General features: G+C 32.2%; 1 protein-coding gene across 3 annotated transcripts; it reads right to left on the bottom strand.

Moving 5' to 3' along the window:
- Positions 1 to 954: 954 nt before the first annotated feature.
- On the bottom strand, positions 955 to 18,573 carry LOC145619125 (MADS-box protein AGL24-like). Of its 3 annotated transcripts, XM_081673728.1 has the most exons (9): positions 18,380 to 18,572; positions 17,710 to 17,903; positions 3,229 to 3,307; positions 2,272 to 2,333; positions 2,082 to 2,181; positions 1,944 to 1,985; positions 1,702 to 1,743; positions 1,468 to 1,607; positions 955 to 1,303 (listed from the first exon to the last, which is right to left on the bottom strand). In XM_081673728.1, exons 2-9 carry the CDS (start codon positions 17,889 to 17,891, stop codon positions 1,276 to 1,278), a joined length of 675 nt encoding a protein of 224 aa, XP_081529854.1. In that variant the 5' UTR covers positions 17,892 to 17,903; positions 18,380 to 18,572; the 3' UTR covers positions 955 to 1,275. The 3 variants fall into 3 exon arrangements, with proteins under 3 accessions (XP_081529854.1, XP_081529852.1, XP_081529853.1); XM_081673726.1 differs by having other exon boundaries at positions 1,468 to 1,743; positions 18,380 to 18,573; XM_081673727.1 differs by lacking the exon at positions 18,380 to 18,572 and adding an exon at positions 18,251 to 18,353 and having other exon boundaries at positions 1,468 to 1,743.
- Between the last annotated feature and the right edge of the window lie 4,142 nt (positions 18,574 to 22,715).

Here is a 22,715-nt window from a genome sequence, read left to right as displayed (position 1 = left end):
CTACTCTGGTGCGAGCTCTGTCGTCTCTTCCAATTTGAGTACATAGGTCGCAGGAGGAAGAAGAAGGAGCGAGATCTATGATAAATTTTTAAGTTTTTCTTATTATGGAGGAAGGACGTTAGTTCAGTCTCTTCCAATTTGAGTACATAGGTTGCAGGAGGAAGAAGAAGGAGATCTATGATAAATTTTTAATTTTTTCTTAGTATGGAGGAAGGATGTTAGTTCAGAATAAAACGACGTTACAAAGGACCTTCTTAACGGTGCAAAATTTGGCCGTCAACTTAGCCATGTCACCATCAGTACAATTCAATATAAAAATATTACTTTTGCTGAGGAGGGCCCACAAATGCAGCTGATTAACAAAATTTCGTTAATCAGGCTGATCAACCGGGTCGGCCTCCTATTTTATTTATCAAAACTAAGTCGAAATGATAAAAATCCAATTGGGATCATCGGCTAGTAATTTGGCCAATTGCCCTACGCAAATGGCTCCAAAATGTTAACCACAAAATAACTTCTTCTTTTGCCTAAAGAGACGAAATAATAAAATCCTAATTGGCTAGCAATTATCCACTGCAAATACCCTAAAATTATACTCCACAGTTATAACAAGATACTTTTACATTTATCAAAATAAAGACGAAACGATAAAAGCCCCAAAAATGACAATGGGTAACAATCAACCAAGATATCAAATTGGACCCAAAACCTTAGTTACAAAACTTCATACTCCCTATTGGTCAAAACAAAGACGAAATGATAAAAATCCAATTGCATTGGCTAGTAATTAGCTAGTTATCCAACAATGACCCAAAACTTGTGACACGATACTTTTCAATTTATTTAGAGCAAACACGAATTATATGGTGCTCACATCGACACAAAGTCACACCAAATAAACCCATACACATCTATGAGACATTTAAGCAAAAGCGATGCAAAAATGCTGTAGGATTACCCAAACCTCATCAATTATATCAACATATTTTTCTGTCAAAAAGTAAAGTAATTCACAAAGAACTAGGGCACAGAGAATTAAGAGAACACAACACTTACAAAGACTAGAACACCTTCAATTTCTGCCTCCTGCTTTATTTACTTACTACTGCATCGTCTAAATTAGGGTTTACAAAGCTGACAAGAATTCTAAGCAGCACAATTTAAATACATTCAACATATATATAGCTTTATCCTTCTCTCCATGACTTACAGTATACATAAATCTGCTTTCATATACTCCATAGCTCGCGCTTTATTGCAAATTTGCAATACACTTCATAAATTTTGACTCTGTACAGGAGGTCTGCATTCAACATAATAAGAACATAAGCCCCAACTAAGTGATGGAAACTAACCCAAGAGAACATTATGGAACGGATGAAAACAGAAAGTACAAAGATTATTTAGGAACGGAGGGAACAGATAAGCATATGAAATAGAAAATACTGGTAGAGGTAGCATACTCACCCCAATGTAAGAAAAGTATTCGAAATCGAGTTATTATCTTGTTTTGACAGCCATTGAATTGGAGCTGATGAGGGAACGCTGGTATCTGATTCCGCAGCCAAATGCAGCAGAGAAAAATGTTCTTTTGACACATCTTTCATCTGTAGTATTGACCAAGACAACTAATTTACTTCGTAATCTAGAAACTTTCTTTGGGAACAGAAGATGTAAAATAAATTTTGAGGTCACTTCCACCTGTTCTTTCAACATTTGATTTTCCTTTGCCGTTTCAATCTCCTACTTGTCCCAGTTGTGCAATCACATTTCAATGTACCAGCAACATCAAAGAAAATAAGTGCAAATATGTAAAAATCTATGTTACTTGAACTCATAGACAAGTAAGTGACTACAAAAATATAGTTATGTGACACGAGTATTTGAGGTGAGATGAAGTGTCCAAATTACATAACAGAAAATGCAATGAGTCAAAAGTGTACCTTTCCCTTGAGAGTCACAATCTCTTTCCGAAGTTTTTCACCCTGAACACGATCACGAAGTTCAAGTAATAAAAATTTCATGATTTAATGTAATAATATATGCATGATTGATGTAATTTTTCAAGTAAAGAACACAACCTTGGCTCGGCGAATTTTGGTTTGACCCCTTTCAACTTGTCTTTCTAGTTTCATTAGCTCATCAAGGCTCAATGCTTCAAGATCTTCTCCATTTATACGGCTGTAACAGGATCATAACTTACATGTAAACACGGATTTTTAAGCATAGCACACAGCTTGCTAGACCGAGAACAGTTACTATGTAGTTTACCTTATGTCTCGAGTCTTGTCCTCGAGTTCTTTGCTTAGCATAGCACACAAAGTACCCTCAGCCTACATACACAAGAAAAGATGCATCAAATCAATGTATCACCTAATGGATTTAAGTACTGAAAAGTGATGTTACAACATTTTTTGAAAGATGTAGGGTTTCATTGTCTGAGCTGGGTTTCTTTGTTTTCAAGAAGTAATAATAATCAAGTTATGCATATGATCCATTTCCTTGATTCTGTTCTATCTTAATAAATTACTAAAGGGGACTTACTTTTCCTGAGTTATATGAACACATGAAAGTCTGCATAACCTACTTTTGCTAAGAAAATGTTTGCAACTATATGCAATAGAAAAGTAAATTCTCCACATAAAGGACTAAATTAACAAAACACATTAATACATGATTTCGAAGAAGTGGAGAAGTCGATAACTCCAGAATAGATGAATCAAGAGACTGTTAGAAGAAAGCTCTACCAATTACCCTAGGCCACTTGCATTTGGGACAAAGAAAAACAGACACTGTTAGTCTATTAGCTAGGGTATAATTGTATTGAATAGATATTATAGAGTAATATACTAATAACTTTTCCCTCAAAAAAAAAAAAAAAATATATACTAATAACTTACAAAAAGGCTATATAAATGACTCCAATTTACCTAGGAATCACTCCATCTTCACGACCTGGCAAACAACAATGATGCCAACAGCAAAGTCCCATATGCTATATGAGAACAGTAGAACCCTAACTTCAATCTGTCTCCTTAAAGAACCTGATGTAGCATTGACATCTATTTTATGTCCTATTTCCAAAGCATGGCTTACAAAAGAGAAAGCACAAATTTGTTCTTTGTAGTTGAATTCTTATGACCTATGTGTTTATGCACGCTTTTAGCAAATTTTCTAATAAAAATACCTCAAAATGTAGTTAACACAGTTGCTTTGGATATAGCTTACCTCTAGCTGAAGTGATGATTCCTCTATCTTGTTGATGTTGTCTGCATGTAGCATATGCCGTTGAAGCACTTGTGTCATCCTTGATAGACCAATTAAAAACAAATTCAAGTTATGATTCATTTACTTATATGTCAGTTTACAAATACCATTGGGGAAAGCTTTGGCAATCATCATACAGCCAATGAAACACACATTAAAAGTTTTGATGATCCTAGGTACATAAAAGATTGTTGTGAACAATTGTCCAATTGTCCATCAGGAACACTGATCGTCAAACAATAAGTCATTCTTCTTCAATATCACTTTTATTTTAAACAAATATCACTTTTACTTAGAAAGGTGAAGCAATTTAAAAGTTGAAAATATGATCCTATTATCATAACTTCATAAGGATCTTGTTTCGTCAGTCATGTGCATTTGGTCAATAATATAAGATCAAACTTGTAAGAGAGCAGAAAACAAGTGTAAGTAACATGAAAATGGTTAACAGCTTAAAATTTAAGGAGGCAAGATATGGGTTGAAGCAAAGCTCCTAGAGATAGATATAGTGAAATTAGTAAATTTGGATAAGTTATAAAACTAAGTGGTTTTGAACATGTTTGCATGAATATGCTTTTTGAATGAAGCAAGAGGAAGGACATTATGTTTGTACTCTGTACAGTTGCACTTACTTCAATTTAAATGCAATTGAGACAAATTGTAATCCCAAAATTTTTTTCTAACAAAGTAAAACTACAATAATCCACAAGAAACTGCCTCTACCACATCAAACTTCACACTTTACATCATTTCACATGGAAAAAAAAGTAGTCAAAAACAATACCCTACAAACTTAAATCTTTACATCATTTCACATGGGAAAAAAAAGGTAGTAAGCAACAACACCCACTTAATATATAGAAAGAAAACAAATGAAAAAATAATTCTCAGAAATCATCTAATTGAAGCACTGTACTAAGGTTAGCTTGTATGGTATAAGAAATTTTCTGAGGACTGTTCTTTGTGAGTCTTTGTGAGAAGATCAGATTATTGAAATCATCCATGAGAAGAACCCTAAACAGAACAATCTGTTTCTAGTTCTGCTAAGTCAGCAAACCATGATCCCACAATTGAGTTAGCAAAATGGTAGCCTATTAGGCATAGGGCAAAACTCACTCCCTCACAGATTATTTAATTAGAATTAATTGAAAATTGATATATATTTAACTAACAATACTCTCCCATCAAAAAAAAAAAAAAAAAGTAACAATACTCTCCCCTTCTTTTATTAGTTCACATAACTAGGGTTTAAAGGTTAAAATTGGCCAAATTTCTCGAAAATAATGTCACTATGGTGACACATGTTCAATTAGTTGAGTTTAGAGAAATAAATCCCTACCTTATAAAAAGTATGAAAATGCTCTTATGAATAGTATGATGACAATTATGTCCCTCAAAATGTTTGTTTACCAATTTGCCCCCAATTAAAAAAAAAATAAAGGAAAGAAGATATTAGTATATGCCTATGTGGAATAGTAATAGTTTTTTTTTTTTTTTTCCTTTCAATACTAATTTGTACTAATAAATTGAAGACTATTCAATGGCTACATAAACATTATAGTCATTGTAATTAAAATTAACCTTAGCCCTTTAAATATCTAGGACCAATCTTTTTTTTTTTTTTTTTGACAAGATATCTAGGGCCAATCTTATCCGTTCATTATATTTGACTTTTAAATTATTTATATTCATTAAAAAAAAATATATATTCAAAAACTGTTTTCAATTCCTTTTTTTATCTGCTGAAAAAAACTACCGATGGACAGACATACAAATCTACAATTCATAGTTTTTGTTATTGTTTCTTCAAACAATTGAGATTTCAATTCCCTTTTATAGTTGTCAACATATAGTCATGAAATCAGATCAATTCTTTCAATTTTACTCTTTATGGAATTATGGATCAAAATGGCTAGAGGCCAGATACGTGATTATTAGTTATTTCATCAAAATGATTGAACAAGTAGAATAATATATATTTGTTCATCTTCAATTCAATTCTTCACCCATATAAAATACCAAAATCAGCAATAAGATGGGATATTAAACTATCAACAAGATCATCGTACTAAAACCATAGATCAATGGGAGGAATTGAAGTGAACATTGTTGAAGGAATAATAAAGTAATCGATTGTTATTTTATTTTAATTTATAATTTGTCAATTAAATGAATGGTCAAGATTTAATACCGTATATCAATGGTTTAGATTAAAAGATTACAATAGCTACAAAATTGTTGTAGTCATTGCAATTTGCAAAATTGTCCCTAATAAATGCTTCGTAAGATTAACATTTAAAAAAAATAAAAAGTTAAAAATATATTAATATGTGGAATGGTAATAGTAGTTTTTTTTTACTTCCAATATTATTAATTTGTACTAAATACTTCATTGTATTGACATTTTTTTGAAAGAATCGTAATATTAACAATATGGAATTATTTAGATGTTTCGAATACTTGTAGTTTTGTAGTACCTTAGTTACAGTATATTTCCTACCGTGGAATGCTAAATTGGTAATAGTTCTTTTTCTTCCAATATTAATTTGTCCTAATAAATAATATTTACATTATTGAATTATTTAGATTTTACATAATACTTATAGTTTTGTAGTAGCATAGTAAGATATTTTTCCAAGCTTTTAAAAATTAGAGTTTTTTTCAAAATTGTTATATACTTTGAGTGATGTGTAAACCTTAATCATGAACAAAAATTCATTTTGCAAATAATTTAAACCAAATACCATACACATATAGTCAGAAAGTATTAGTGATCTGATAGGCATATAGTTGCAATTACTCTTCTCAAAGGGCTAACCATATCGCGCGCATCGCGCGCGCTAGACCCCCTAGTAAATAAAAAATTAGGAAAATTTGCAAGGAAGTTCTCTTTAATTGGTCGACCTTGTGAGGAAGGTCCTTTTATGAAAACGGTGGCCCAAAAGGTCCTTATATGAACATTGAGTTATGAGGAGGGTCCGTTGACCAAAATTTTCCGACCAAAAAAAGTCACATGCACAACACGTGAACACTTTAATGACCCTATTTTTTTTCCTTTTTTTCCCTTCCCCTCTTCTTCCTCGATTTTGCCGTTTTCCCCCATTTTTCCCTACCTTATTGAACCCTAATTTGAGAATAACAATAATCCCAAACTTCAATTCTTATCACTACTAGAAAACACGGAAATAACGACGGACTACTTCCGACAGACCAATTATTCTGTCGGAAATATCGAAATTTTCGACGATTTTTTATTCCGTCGGATATTTCCGACGAATTCTAAAAATCCGTCGTAATATATGGGCTTTCCGATGGATATTTCCATAGGAAATTACTTTTTCCGACGGATTTTTAGTCCGTCGGAATTTTTTTTTTTTTTAAAAAAATCCAGCCCTAGAAACCCTAACACTCCTATCTTTTCCGCCTCTTCTCCTCCTTATCTTTCCTCTTCTCTCTCCTCCTCTTCTCTTTCGTTCTCACTCCTCTCTCTGAATCTCACTCCCCTTCTCTTTCAATTCGTTCTCACTCCTCTCTCTGAATCTCACTCGTTCTCCTTCTCTGTCTCTCCTCTACTCTACTTTCCCCTCAAATCTCCCACCATAGTCGCCAACACTAACCACCGACATCAACAACGAACAACGAACAACACCGACATCAACAACACCATCGCCGGCATCAACATCAACAATAATATTCATCTTTTTCGCCCTTACTCTCTCTCTTCATGCGTAAAACAAAGGTTTTTGGGTCAAATTCGACCATGAAAACTCTAGATCTAGAGTTTTTATGGTCGAATTTGGCCTCTTAAACCCAATTTCGAGGTTATGTGTGGTCTAATTAAGGTATGTATTTCGTTTTTTTCAATTTTGATGTTATTTGTTGTTTTATCGGAATTTTTTTTTACAATTTATGGTGGTGGTGGGTGGTGGCTGTTGGAGATCGTGTTTGGGGGCTTGGGTTGGGATTTTAATTTTTTTTCTTTATTTTTTTTGTTAATTTCTGGGTTGTGATGATTTTCGGTGGTGGCGGTGGTGATTTATGTGGGTGGTGGGGTGGTAGATCTGGTTAGGTAGGTGGCTGTGGCGGTGGTGGTTGTAGATGGGTAGATCTGATTGGGTAGGTGGCTGTGGCGGTGGTGATTTAAGTGGGTGGTGGGGTGGTAGATCTGGTTAGGTGGCTGGTGGGTAGGGGTTCTGGTGTGGGCTGGTGATACGGTGGATGGGGTTGGGTGTGGCCGTGTGGGTCTGGTGAGGGTTTGGCTGGTTGTGTGAGGTAGGGGTAGGTGGTGTGGGGTGACGGCTTGCGGCGGTGGTACGGGGTGGCGGTGTGCGTTTTTTTTTTGTTTTTTTAGAAGCATTTTCCGACGGAAATTCCGTCGGAAATTCACGACGGAATTCAGTCCGTCGGAAAATTCCGACGGATTTTTCCGGCACCGGAATTACCTCCTTCGACGGAAAAGGTGCTTTTCGTACAAAGCCTTTTCCGACAACCAGTTCCGACCGAATTTCAGGGTTTTTCCGACGGATTTCAGGGTTTTTCCGACGGAATGTTCTGTCGGAAATGGCCTGTTTTCTAGTAGTGTATCCCAGCCAAAAATTACAATTTAAGGCCAATTGAAGGCATTCCAACGCAAGTCGAACAAGGGCAAGGTCACAATCCCACTTCAATTTGAAGTTTACTTTCGCAAATTGAAATTAATCTCTTCACCATTTTTACAGACCAAATTAGCTACTTTTGGAAAAATATTGAAACTTTTTACTACTTTGAAAGAGACAGAAGAGGAAGAGAGTGTTGCCTTACCTAATGAAGAAATTGTGGGGTTAATCGCGTGCACACTGATTATCGCCATTAATTCCTTCTATAGTGTTTCGCCATTAATAGGTAGCTACTAGTCACATCAGAAGAGTTGAATGGGAAATAAGGTAGGGAAAATAGGGGGAAAAAAAATGGCCGAAAATTTTTGGTCAACAAACCCTTTTCATAACCCAATGTTCATATAAGGACCTTTTGTGCCACCTTTTTCATAAAAGGACCTTACTTGCAAATTTTCCAAAAAATTATCGGTAATGATTATTGTGGAATCGAAAAAAGATTAATCCTTAATTAGAATAAAATCATCTTCAGATAGCAACACATTGATAAATCCATGAAGAATAAGTAAAGTACATAGATATGAAAGGAGGTATGAAACTATTCGATATGCAAAAACGATCAAAACTCTCCTTATAGATGTCATATCAAATCAATCTTGTTATAAGAAAAAAAAAAAGGTTTTGAGAATTATACAGTAATGAAGAAATCTAGGTAAAAGTACATTCATGGGGAATTTTAAGTTTTGCAAATTTAGTTGTTAAGTAAAATGGATAGAAGTAGGTAATTTTCCAAGTTGTATTTTTTTCTTGTAAAATTTTCATGACTTTCTTTAATTTTTGAGTATTAATATTTGAAAGGAAAAGTGAGGTATATAATTTCTCTTATTTTTATATGACATACGACAAGGGAAGGGAAAGATAATGGAAGGAGAGGAATCCATTCCTTTTCATTTTAATAAACCAAATCCCACCACTATTGGAGAGCTTTGAAGGTAAAACGGAGGGCTATCTTTCTACCTTCCCTCTCTTTTATTCTCCTCCCTTTCTCTTAGCTATTGTTATCAAAACATAGTGTAAAGTGGTAAAATAATTGTGAAAAGGTAAACAAATTAATATTTTTTCTATAGAGTGTTTGGATACATATAGGGGAAAAAAAAAAGGGGAGGGAAGGGATGATGAATGATGAGTTTTCTTGCTGAATCTCCCTTCCAATTGTCTCCCTTCTTTTAATACATAGAAATATATTAAGGGGTGTTAGGTTCACGTAATGGTATGATTTTAGAATCAAGAATGAATTCAATGTGTTAAGGGGTTGAAACTTGATTCTTAATACCCCTTTGGTTATTGTTCGGATATATATGAATTTTTTCTTTTATTTGATACATGATGGGTTAGAGATATGAGTTTGAAATTTGAAATTTGAAAATTTCTTAAACAAACACAAGGTATGGGGCTACCCATTCTAAAATCCTACCTTACATAAATTGCTTGAACCAAACACCTTCTTAGTAGTTTCCTTGCTAAACGAAAACGTGACAATAAATAACTTGAAATTGGTGGAAAAGGAATGTGCAGTAACTAAATTCATCAATTGAACATGAGTAGTTTTATTATTCTCTGTACTATGGTCTTACTTTCATCGTATCTTATTATTTGATGGAAACTTTGTCAATTACTACGTAGAAAATAGACACTTCAATAATTATTACTTTTTCAGAGAAAAAAAAAATTGTTAATTACTAAAAATTCACTTTATTATTCCTATTACTACATATACCTATTTGACATGATTTCCAAATCAATTGACTATTTAAATAAATAGATTTGATGTAAAACAAACAAAACCTAATCAACTTATTCTTATTCTTCTTTGCTTGCATGTTCATCATTACTAAGCTCACAAAATAATTATCCTCTTCTAGTATAGGAGGAGGACCAAGAACTCTACTTCTTCAACTTTCTTCTATTTCAAAGCAAAATGTCCTTAGGGCAAAAAAAATTAAATAACTCATTTACAATAAATCACTATGGTAGGAAGAGGATTTTTGTAGATGACTCTATGGAATAATAATCAGACTTTGACTGATTTACAATAAAGCATGATGTTCTAGGGAGGGGGGGTGAATCAAAGCCCGCGACATTCCACCACAACCATTGCTACCACCATTAGAAAATTGTGCCTTATCGGGTATCACCCACCCAATTCGAAAAATTTTCAAGTGATTTTGGAAGTTAACTTATGCTCAAATTTAGGAATACAACCTAGTATTGAGATTTATTTTCCATCAAATTAAACTTCTCTGTCGATTTATCATATAAATCAAATTGGGGCAAATAGGTTTTTATTTTTTGTAAAATCTTTGAATTAAACTTCTTCCTTTTCAATTTGAGCAATGAGCAAGTGATCTTCAAATAAATTAGGCATAAAAATTGAATCATTGTTTGTGAATTCGGGAAAATAAAATTAATCTTTTTTATTAATTGATTTAATTAAGGGTTTAACACAATTTTAGTAAAAAAATATACATGATGATGGCGTTTTTTCCAAACAAAAATCGCCAAAAAAAGGATAAAAGCAATTAAATTCAATAATTGTACTATGTTTAAAAGGTAGTAATTTTAAGATATTTTTAATAAGTAAACGGAAATAAGAAGAATTGATTTGGAGTATTGTGTATTTACTAGCTCATATCCAAATTTCATTAAGAATTAGTACTCAAAATAAGTTTCTAAAATAAGATGAAGAAAACATAGCCTACATGAATACATAACAATTCAATCGTTTTTGTTTTATCAATTAAACTGTACAACTTTGACCATAATTTTACTAATGGTTAAATTTTACTCTATTTGTTTCATGAACAGCTGCAATCATTTGACTTTTACGTTTGCTAAGACTTAAATTTTACCCTTATATATGTAATACTTAATAATCAAATTGTAAAAATGTTTTCTAAAAAAAGCTTATATAAAATCACTCTAACAATTACATGATCACCCTTTTGAATATATGAAAAAGTAATCGTGGTTGAAATTAATAATAATAATAATAATAATTCTAACGGAAATGGAAAGTAGACATTTAGAGCTTTCCAATGATATCTCACACGCCTTAATCCAACTTTGCAATCAAAAGTTATGAAAGTTTTAAAAACGTGTTTTCGTATAAGGCAAACCACTCCAAGCGCAAGGCGCGCGCAAGTCATTGAGATGCGCGCAGCACTAGTGTATAGATAGTGCAAAAACTAAAGTATTGTAATAATTTTAAAATGAATGATATTATTTATTTATTTTTATTTTTTTTACCATTTGGAATCTAGTTATATTTGTTTCAAAGTTTATTTATTTTGGTAAATACTAAGGGCCCGTTCATATTTACTGAACTGAGCTGAGCTGAAATGAACTGATTGGAGCTGAACTGAACTGAACTAATTGGAACTGAACTGAACTGAATTGAGCTGAAATGAATATTTTATGTGAGAGGGAAATTAAGAGCTGAATTGAACTGAACTGATTGGAACTGAACTGAACTGAAATTAAGTAAATGTGAACAGGCCCTAACATGTCATAATTTAACCACTATGTAATACTACATAATTAAACATATAAATGTTGAAATATGTGTTTTGAGAACCATGAAAGACAAATACGTCCTTTATTTTTTTAAACTCAATATTAGGGACTTCACATTCTCCGTTGCATATTTCATAATTTAAATATCATAAGTTGTATTAAACTAAAAATATAAAAATATTGACATTATAAAAGTGTATTTTCATAATGGTGCCTAATGGCAGCAACTTATTAATATAATTTTTCGTAACCTTCATTGTCTACAACCCTTTATGAAACTTAAACCAAACCCCTTTCAAGCTTTCAACAGGGTCGTCTTAAACATTTTGGAGGCCCTGTTCTAACTCTGAAAATTGGGCCCTAGTTAAATAGTTAGAACTACAAATTTTTTTTTAATGAACATTGTCGGTCATATTACAATGTATACACCAATTTTTTTTAAAAAAAATGTAAAAATTAAAATCTCTCAAATGATTCAGCAAATAGTTAATTAAAAAAAAAAAACAAAACAAACAAACAGTACAACCAAAGATGATAAACTAAAATGATATTTTTAGCACTGCAATAATTAAACAAATAGTCTATCAGAAAAAAAGGAAAGATATAATGCACCAAAAACACAAAAATCAACAAACTAGTAGGATCGAAACAACAACCTGATAATCCAATTAGCAATTCTTCAAATTCCAAATAAAAATACAATGTCATACTTTCAACCTTTAAAAATGCAACACCACCTCATACCAAATCTCAAAAAAAAAGTGAAATTAAATTATGCTTTATGCATACCTCATAACTGATTCATTTAATTGGATGAACTTTGATTTTTGAACGAGTAATCCCAAATTCACAATAATGAGTAATCTAATTAATCGGTGTTTGTCGAAATTTGAGATTTAAAATAATTTAATTGTAGAAAACATGAAATAATATTTCGATTGGAATCAGTTCAGGGATTGGAAAATATACCCTTCATAACCAATTAACCATTGTGATTGACAGATGAATTGAAAAGGGTTGTTAATTTGGAAGCTTAATTTTTATGTTCTTTTGGTAAAGACGTGATATTTACTGACAAATTAGAAAAGAAGTGAGATAAATGGAAAGTTTTATAATACAAGAATTGACTATTGTTATGGGAATATACAAATTAATGGGAGTAATTATGGAATAAATGAATTTGAAGAGTTAATTTAGGATGAAGAGATTCTTGAAAGTTGAAATAGACTAAAGCAATAAAGAGTAGTCATACAAAAGTCACAAAACACAAAGCAACGATTTTTTTTCATATAATTGGGCTTCCAATAGAAATGGGCCTTCGAGATTCCGGGGCCCTGTGCTAAGGGTCTGGTTGCACAGGCCCTTAGCCGGCCCTGGCTTTCAAGATAGTTAGAATTGAGATTGTATCTCCAAAGTTCGCGGATGCTTGAAAACCTCCCAAGCAAGATTTCTTAACTTAGAGTAGATCCCCTTATAAAAATTTCGGTAATTACGGTTCTAAAGTTAGCACTATAGCTTGCACTCTTACATCATATACCCACCATGTTCACAATTGATTAAGAAAAAAGTGACTAGTTAATTTGTTGTCTAAATACTTGCACTTTGATCACCTTATTATTCCGTCATCTTATCCCTATATGTTACCCTTTGCATTAGTGGCTCTTTCTAATTGCAAAGTTTTAGATATGTCAAGGAGAGTCTTGCTTTTTTCAAATTTTGAAACACCTTGAGACAAATACAAACTTCAAGAAGACCAAACCCCCCTCCCAATGGCCAATACCATATGCTCCCTATGACCCATAAATCATTATTCAATTCAATGCTTAGAGTTGCTCTCATGAATTGAACAGTAGCATATTCTAGACTATGGTAAAGAATATCCCTCACCGTGACATAGTGTTCAACATAGCACTTGAAAAATTCTTACCTTGGGTGCCTAACTTGCTTGGACCTCTACACAAAGGTATGGAAAGCTTTACCAATTACCAGCAGAAAAAAAAAAAAAAAAAATGTCTAGTGTTTCAACTAAGATTTCTCTTAACAAGTCTTAGCTGCCTACTTGAGAAATTCATTGCGGGACTTTTCAAAGAATTGATTTCAATCTAGTAATCATCATTCTCTGGTCAAGGTGACAATCCCAACCCCTGAGATAACAAATAATCTACCTACACCATACTCCGTATAATTCAGAAACCAAAGAGGACTGACGACTAATCATCACAAGAGTTATAGTCTAACAAGCCTAACATCAACCAAATAGCTAAAAGGCAGCCAAAGTAAACTTACAAGAAAGCAAGGTAGGACAAAATTTACTAAGCACTTTGTTTTTCTTAACAAAAGCATTAAAGGAAGAGTATGGTTGATAGTATCAAAGTAAAGTATAAGAGACATTGCATTACATTATTACTCTCACCACTCTCCAAGACCATCTCTGACTCTTGATGCTATTGACCTTTTTTAAGCTCTAGCATGCTCATTAGTGATTGGACATTAGCTCTTTCACTCTTTCAGTGTGAGCTAATGAAAGGTTTTCTTTAGAGTTAGATCACAAAATTCACAGTTTTAGGAAAGGGTTTTGCAACATTAGAACAGAATAAACAAGCATAGCTTATTTGATCATGTGTGTGAATTACTAAATATGACATGCAAGGAGATCCCAGCCAAATAATTGGGTAAAATGATGCGGTTTCAGTAGATAGGGTATGTTATTCCGAAGATTGGAGACAATGAGTAACTTGTTTCACAAAGGTTCATTTACGGACTAAAAAGGGCATTGCCATCCAATTTTGCTCTATGAAATGTTCAAAAGAAGATAGGTGTAAGTATCAGAGAAGAATTTACATCAACAATACAACTTATGAGCCAACTCTTTGGTATAACTAGTTTTTAAATAAACTAAGGCATTGTTTACCTTATTCAAATAATATTCATTAAAATGATTTAAATTTAGTAAAAGATAATTTCAATTCAGCAAAAATAAGTTAAAGAGCATATATAATAATCAGTTCTAAAAATTTAAGTTTAGCAAAAATAATTTTAGTTCAACAAAATTAAGGTGAATAGAATAAGGCCTAAAACTACAATATTGATGTTAACATAAAATTAAAGATAGAACTTTATAGCAATAAGTAAAGAATAAATTCGAGGAGTTTGAAAACACGAATTGGTCATTGAAAAAGAAAGAGGGCAACTAAACTCCATTATTGTTCAAGATTTATCCATTAAGGAAAACAAGAATATGTGAAACTAAAAAGGATTCTTCAAAGAGAGAGGTCAAAAGAATGAAGAAGTTGATATTTTCAAAGTAGCATAAGTGTGTTGTCAAATTCTTTCCAACATTCCTTAGATATTCATTCAACTTTAAAGAGGTAATTGATGAGTACATAGGTTCTCCAAAACTAAGTATTCATATATATCAAAGACCTCCTTAATAATTATTGGCATAATTTGTTCTATTTGAAATATGAAGTTGAATTAAGTACTAGCTTCATAGTCAATAATGATAGGGATCCTACCTTCAATTTGCTCCTTCATTTAAGCTCTTTAAAGGAAGAATGTTGCATAACTTTCATGATTTCATAATACCAGCTGTCATTATTTGAGTTAGAGCTTTGAGTTCTTGATGATGACAAATTAGAGAGAACTTAAGGAAGGCACATCTTGTTTTGAAAGAAAGAGTTGCTCTATTTTTTAAAAAAAACTGTCAAGAATCCACATCAGAAATTTGAAGAATTTAGTCCTCACTTCTTTATTCTCCCAATTGTTTAAGGAGGCACAATATTCCTCCTAGGGCAAAATTTCTTGTCTCCATTTTTTTCTTAACTCCTAGAGAATAGTAGTAAAAAAAAAATTCTTTTTTGTTTTAATTTCTTCCTTTATAGGTAGAGCATGGATTCACCCTTAAGAACACCAGCTGGAATTTTAATTTACACATGACAGCCTGTGGCCTGTGGGTCTTCAACCCCCCACTTCTTAGTCTTCCTTCAAAGGGTATCCCAAGTAGCTTAGCTATCAATGAACAAGAGGGTTGTCTTCAGACAAGCAAGGAAGTGGACCAATGACATGTGCTGGGAAGGTCAGTTTTACCACTTCAATTGAGATAAGAGTCGTACTCATTAGATTCACTATCTAGTGGCTGGTGGTATGACATGCTATTATGCCATGGTCAGCCGATAAAGGCACTAAAAATCCGCTTGTTTTAGAAAGATTCTAAGTCTATTATCTTAGTCCTTTTGATCTGACTTTTAGTACAATTTTTTTGTGGAAAAGAAACAAGCCCTCTTCTACTTTGTGGACAAAAAGGACGATTTAGATGTTATGTGGGCTTATGATGCGAAAATTATATACCAAGGGATTCGCTTTCAGTACATTCTTCTATGCACCTTGTGAACTATGTTCATCAGAATCTACTCTTCCTCACTTATCACTTCCTGGAAAAATCCCCTTTTTACATTTCTCACCTAGCTTAGGAACAGTGTAAAATACAAATCAATCAATCAATCAATCAATCAAAGCCTTAATCCCAAAAGTGGGGTCGGCTAACATGAACCAAATTTGATTATTCCGTGTAGTCATCAACATAAATCTTTCTCCTCCATCCCTTACGATCCAAAACTTCATCCTCACGTAAATCCATGCACTTCATATCCTTCCTCACTCCTTCCAACCAAGTCATCTTTGGTCTCCCTCTTCCTCGTTTAATCCCTCCATGGTCCCACTCTTCCACTCTTCGCACCGGTGCACCCTCGGGTCTCCGTCTTACATGTCCAAACCAACGCAGACGATTTTCCCTTATTTTAACGAATTTTAAAATAAATTCAAGGTAGTACCTTTAGAGCATGGAAACTCATAATCTCCTAGAGATCAGCAGCAGTAATCTTTCATATCTACCTCGCTAACACCACCACAAATACATATAAATCTCATTTCTTCTTATAACTCTAAGTACACCCTAAAAACTATTTTCTTTTGTACTACAATTGTACCATAAACACAGTCATTTGCTAGGCTGATGCTAACATAAAAGTAGCATTAGTAGCAACTAGCAACAACAATTTTCACAACTCACAAGTAGATAGACTACTCCAAATTACATTGTTGCAACAAAAGTTAAAGAAAAAATCTCATATCATCCGAGAAAGAAAGATGATAATGTAACTTTTTTCCATTTCAAAATGATGACTCTTTAAGGTTCCATTTCCTTTGCCTCAACAAAAAAATAAAAATAAAAAAATTGATGACTCTTAGCTAGGTGACTAATCACTAATACTACAGTGATAATTACACGCACTAGCTGTAACTTATATCTGTCATGCTATATCTTATGTAAGTAAAACTTTGTAATTTGTTCATATCAGTAAACTTTTGAATCAAAGGAAATATAAGTGTTTTACCAACTTTTTGAACTTGAGAAAAAATTATCTATATGTTACTTCTATGTAATTTTGTTATTTTTTTAACCTTTACTTTGCAATCAAAAACATGAATTTTTCAAAAATCCACACTTAGAACCATTGGTGGAGGTTACACCAAAGAAATTTCGGGGGCTGTTTTGTAGTAAATAAAAAATTCTAATGGACTATTTCTCTTAGATAATTGATTACAAGGCATTCGAAAATAGAAAAAGATTGGATATAACAGCTATGGTGTCATTCAAATATGAATTGAAGGGTCACAGCTTCTCTATACTACTCCGTATATTGTATGATACAAATATGGCGTACATGTTATTAGAAACATTTTCCAGTGCCTATACATTTGCTTAAGTTTTGTGATCATTTTGAATTGATATATTTAAATACTGTTGCATAAATTACTCCCAAGTCTCAGAAAACTAACACTAAGTTGTTCATGAAATCATATAATTATTAAATCCCCTAGTTGAGTATGTCTCAAACATGTCGAAACAACTAATTTTCAGCATATACCTCATAAGTTTTTTCTTAAGAAAAATCCATCAAAATCAAACTAAAATCAAAAACCCTAGATAGCCCCCACCATTAAGTTAACATCCCAAAAATCAGATAATAAATCACAGTGCAATTACACACCTTAGTACCATAACTAATTTAAACCCTTCAATATCATATGACATACTTTCAAGGCTTCATTAGACTTTCTCATTTTTCATGATTATTATCATTCTCTCATTTCAACTAATTAAACAACAGCTACAGCATTTGATCGAAGATTAACAAACACGAACACGAATAAATAAAGTCATACATACAAAAAAAATTTATCAACAATAATGGTTGAGTGAGGAATAGAGAGTCACCTTGAGTTGGAGTATTCAAAGAGTTTGCCAGTAGAAGAGAAAACAATAAGGCCAATTTCAGCATCACAAAGAGTACAAAGTTCCTCGGCTTTCTTAATCAATCCTCTTCTTCGCTTCGAAAATGTTACTTGCCTCGCAGTTACATTATCAATCTTCTTGATCTGGATTCTTTGTCTCACCATTTCCTTTGACTACTGCTTCCCAAATAATAAATTAAAATAAACAAACTATTATCAACCTTAAAACTTCAATTTATACAATACAAAACAAAAATAATTTAGGAATAATTTAAGACTTTATTACAAAATATTCAAGTCAAAATCAAGCAGATCTTCCAAATGTTGATGATAAAGCTTAAAAGTTAAAACCCAAGTTCATAATAGTAAATAAAAACTAGTATATCGTATTATACTTTATTGTAGTTGTAATACGGACTACGGAGTAGTAATTAAAACTGTTATTATGGAAATTGATTGTGAACAAAAATTCCAATTTAGTAATTAAAGCATAAACAAGCTAATCAAATTAGTAAATTGATTACCAAAAAAAGAAGAAAGAGACCGGAAAATATAAAATATAAAAATGGACCAACCCTAGAAGAGAAAGAAAGAGGGAATATCAAAATTAGGGAGAAAATATAAAATTTAGGAGAGAGAAAAAAGAGGTTTACCGATTGGAGACTTAGACTGAATGAGTAGGATCCCCACTATTTTAAGTGGGCGCCATAAGAGAAAAGCTTTGGTTTTTTTTTTTTTTTTTTTTTTTGAGGAGGAGGAAAATAGAGGGAAAAAAATGTGGAATAATGTGAAGGTAATAGAAATCACAAAAACCATAGACAAAGGCTCCAATGGTAAGAAGAGAGAGAAGCAATGAAATTTAACAATAAGGAAAAAGGGTGGGTGCCCACTTTGAGATAATGAGATTCCAAATATAGCCCAATCTAAGCCAACTTGCTCCTTTAACTCTGGTTGTTTTTCGAGTTATTGTGCTAACCAAAGTGGAAACTATTTTTTTTTAGTAACTTTATTATTTTGGTATTTTGAGTGTGTACTTGTACTTTATTTTGTATGATTTTAACTGTACTTTTATTTTGTATGATTTGATTTAATAATTTTGTTTAATTTAATAATAATGTACATCATTCGTATGAGGAGGCATCCTAATGTTGGCTATAGAGTGTCTAACATGTGTTCGACACACAATTGAATGTATTCACATAATAAAGTGAATAGATGATCACTTAATTGTATCAAGGTTATGTTTTAGAACGATATTATGCATCCACATAATAAAGTGAATAGATGATCACGTAATTGTATCAAGATTATGTTTTAGAACGGTACTGATTCATTTATAATGAATTGGTATTTAGATTATTTTAAAGTAGTCAAAGGGATTTATATAGTAGATTTCCCACAAAATATGTTATTTAATTGTAAGGAATTTTAATTTTTTTCAGTTTTATGGTATTATGTGTTGTCTTTCTATAAATCTTATATTAACACTAAGATTACAAGATCATGGAAACATTATTGTGACAAGGCTTATAATTATATTTGAAAGGAAAAGGTTTTTTTCCGGTAAGTTTAAGAGAATGTCTTACCGAATCAGAATCTTACACAAGTTAATCCGGTCTAAGTAATTTGAATAGATTCTACTTGTATATGACAATACCCCAGATGTTTCAAAATAAATATCTCACTATGCTTTTTAACTATTCACATGTACTACATTAACGGTTTAACCTCGGTTAATGTCTATACACAAGTTATACATAGTCATATTGGTATTTATTAGAATCGTTTCAATGTATGCTATCCAATTCTTAATAATTTAGACTTATAAATGATTAAAAAATGAGTATTATTGATGAAAGTTACGCATTGATAAATATGCCGATCAAGGTGTGACATAAAAACCTGTATAGACGTACAGTGGAGTATGTTGGAGTAAACAAGATACATGCGCAGAACCCAAAAACGATCACCCAAATTTTGGCGCACGATAGGGTGCAACCTCTCTAGAATTCAAGAAAAAAATGAATACAGTATATACACAGTTTAAGACTTGAGACTCTCCACTAAACCGAGTAATCGTACGGAATTATTAAAAAAGTTATAAAAAAAAAAAAAATGGTACAAAAATTGAGCAGACAAGTTATGGCGTGAGGGTCCTTGTATTAATGTAAAAGTGTACCCTCGTACCCGTCAATCGTCATGTCATTTCTTTCTCTGCCACTTCTCCCCACCACTTTTACTACTACGCCTTTTCTTTCCATTTTTAATTTATACTCACTCTAATTACTCTGTTACTAATACAGTCTTAAACAGAAACTAGGTATCATCATCTTGACGAGTCTCTCTCTATTGTACTATATTCATTTTATCCATATTTCTTGTTCCTTTTAGTACCTTTAAGATATTTTTTAAAAGAAGATTTGAATTCAGAATAATATTTTGCTAGTACATGAAATCAAAGTAATAGTAGTGATTTTGATTATGTGCAGTGGTTTAAAAATCGTTTTCATAGGCTAAGGTTACTGCGTATTGTAAGGGTTTGGCTCTCTAGATAAGGATAACGTGGCAGTTTTTGGCCCGTTAGTCTTTGTTAGAATAAAACAAGGATGAATTATTATATGTGGTCCTCGTTCTACGTATGAGTGTCTTTTCTAATATTATTCATTGTGTCATCCTTTCAAAGAGGTCGCACTTTATAAAAATCAAGTGGGTATATATTCTTGAACAATGTCAATGTACAGAGTATTTAACTCAGGTTAATTACAACCAATTATGTCATCATCTTAATAATAACAAATTAAAGAAATTATAATCAATTTTGTCATCAACTTAATACTAACAATTAAGATGACAAATTTAGAGTACAATCATGACCTCTTATACTACAAGTTATGTTTTCAAGATCTTAAAAAATAAGAGATAACCTCAACGTAGGTTGAAAACATTCTACCCCTCAAAAAAGAAAGTCAAAAACACTCTTATTTTACATGGTAATCGTAAATTTTTTTTTTTTTTTTTTTTTTTTGGTCCCAAGAGATGCTTTGGAATTATTTCATAAATATAAAAGTGTCGCGTTTTGAAAGTCATAGTTGTCGCATTTAGAGCTTACCATTAAGAGACAACAACTAAAAGTCTGTCATTAATTCCTAATATTACCAAATGACCAAATGTAAACCACAAGTATAATTTGCACGAGGAAAAAAAAAGGATGGGTAATGGGAAAGTTGGTACAATGAAGTTGCCCTACTGATATAATTTCTATACTCCGTATTTATTAATTATTATGCACCTGAAATTTTGAGGATTATTTACATTTGTGCATTTATAATACCATTAAATTAAGAGTTGAGTGGATCAAAAATGTTGTTTGACAGTCAGACAAATCCCTTATAACAGACAATAGATTAAGCTTCTTCAATTTCACACTGACCATTTAAGGATCTATGACATTGAACTATGAGATGAGGATAAGGAACATATTGATGATGAATAAGGTAAAAGACTTTGGTCCACTTTGTAGTCAGAAGAATTTTCAAATTTGAATAAGTTATTCATCTAGCCATATCAATTTTAGGGTGTGTTTGTTTCATCTTATTCTAAATATTTTGCTCCGTATCTTATTATTACTTAAGCAAATATAAGTTGGAAATAACCAAAACTAAAATAGCACGAATCAAACACGAAATCAACAAGTAATGACAAGGGTTTACGACTTAGTACTGTTCAAGTAAACTGATCAATACAGTTTGCACGACATGTAAAAAAAACACGTTGGATTAGTATTGAAAATATTACTCATAAATTAGAATCAATACAAATTTTCAAAATACAGGAGTAGTTTTTACTTTTTCTTTTTTTTTTTTCTAAACAAACTGGAGTAGTTTCCTATTTTAAAAAAAAGGAATAGTTTTATACTTGTAGTTTATTACTTATCTTGGTGCTAAGCCACGTATATATATTGTATTTAGTTTCTTAATGGGCTAAGCTTAGGCCCTTGGTTTAGGTTGTATATATACCTTGTTTACACAGCAATACAAACTAAGGATTCACACTCTTAACATTATATTAGAGCCAAGTTAGGTTGCATTGTGATTTGGGCCAATATTATAGACAACTCACATGTGAGAGGGGGTGTTGAGCCCATGAGAAATCCACAAGTGAGTGAAAAGTGTTGTCCTACATTGAAAGGGTACAAAAGTGGTGGGAAATGTATCCCGCATTGAAAAACAAAAAAAGTTGTCTCCACCTTATAAGGTTAAAGGGACTACTCTTTTCATTGGCATATGATTTTGAGGTGGAACTTCTTTGATCGTATAAAGTGGACAATTGATTCACATTCTTGACAATTGGCTCTATCTTGTGAATGGCACCACAATATTAAGGACTAGGACCCATTCCTAGCAGGCCAGCACAAGTTGCTAGCTCATGGGCCCTTATATATGTTTTTTTCTTTAGAAAACTTTACCATGATTCTATGACCCATTTTTAACACAGGTTGCTACCGAGTATACTATGACTCTATGACTCTATGTCTCTATGAGTACTTGCTTAGCACATGCTTTGCCTTGTGGAGTATTACCTTAGAATTAATTCCATTAAGATTGTCCTACACTCCTACATATTAAATAAAAAAATACTCAATTTATAATTTTTCCTAATCATCTTTTGAGTATATATTTTCAATACTTTATAGGAAAAAAAAAAAAAAAAGAATAGTCACATTTTAATAATGTACTAAGTCTTAAAAATATGAATTAAACATTATGGCCCCTTATGGGGCAATATCATACTTAGGAAGTACTTTGGTTTTAAAAAAAAATTAGGAAGTACTTGCCTTTCATATTAAAACAATAAGTCAAATAGAAATTTAAGTCCTATTGAGTATTACTCCATCTATTCATACATCTAGCTATTCATGATCGATAGAGAAATCAATGCAACCCTAATATGTTACTCTACTTTACATAAGCTTTCTTGTAACCATAGAAT

Source organism: Chenopodium album, chromosome 27 (assembly GCF_948465745.1).
Source record: "Chenopodium album chromosome 27, dcCheAlbu1.1, whole genome shotgun sequence".
NCBI lineage: Eukaryota > Viridiplantae > Streptophyta > Magnoliopsida > Caryophyllales > Amaranthaceae > Chenopodium > Chenopodium album.
This window is presented reverse-complemented; position numbering and strand designations above follow the sequence as displayed.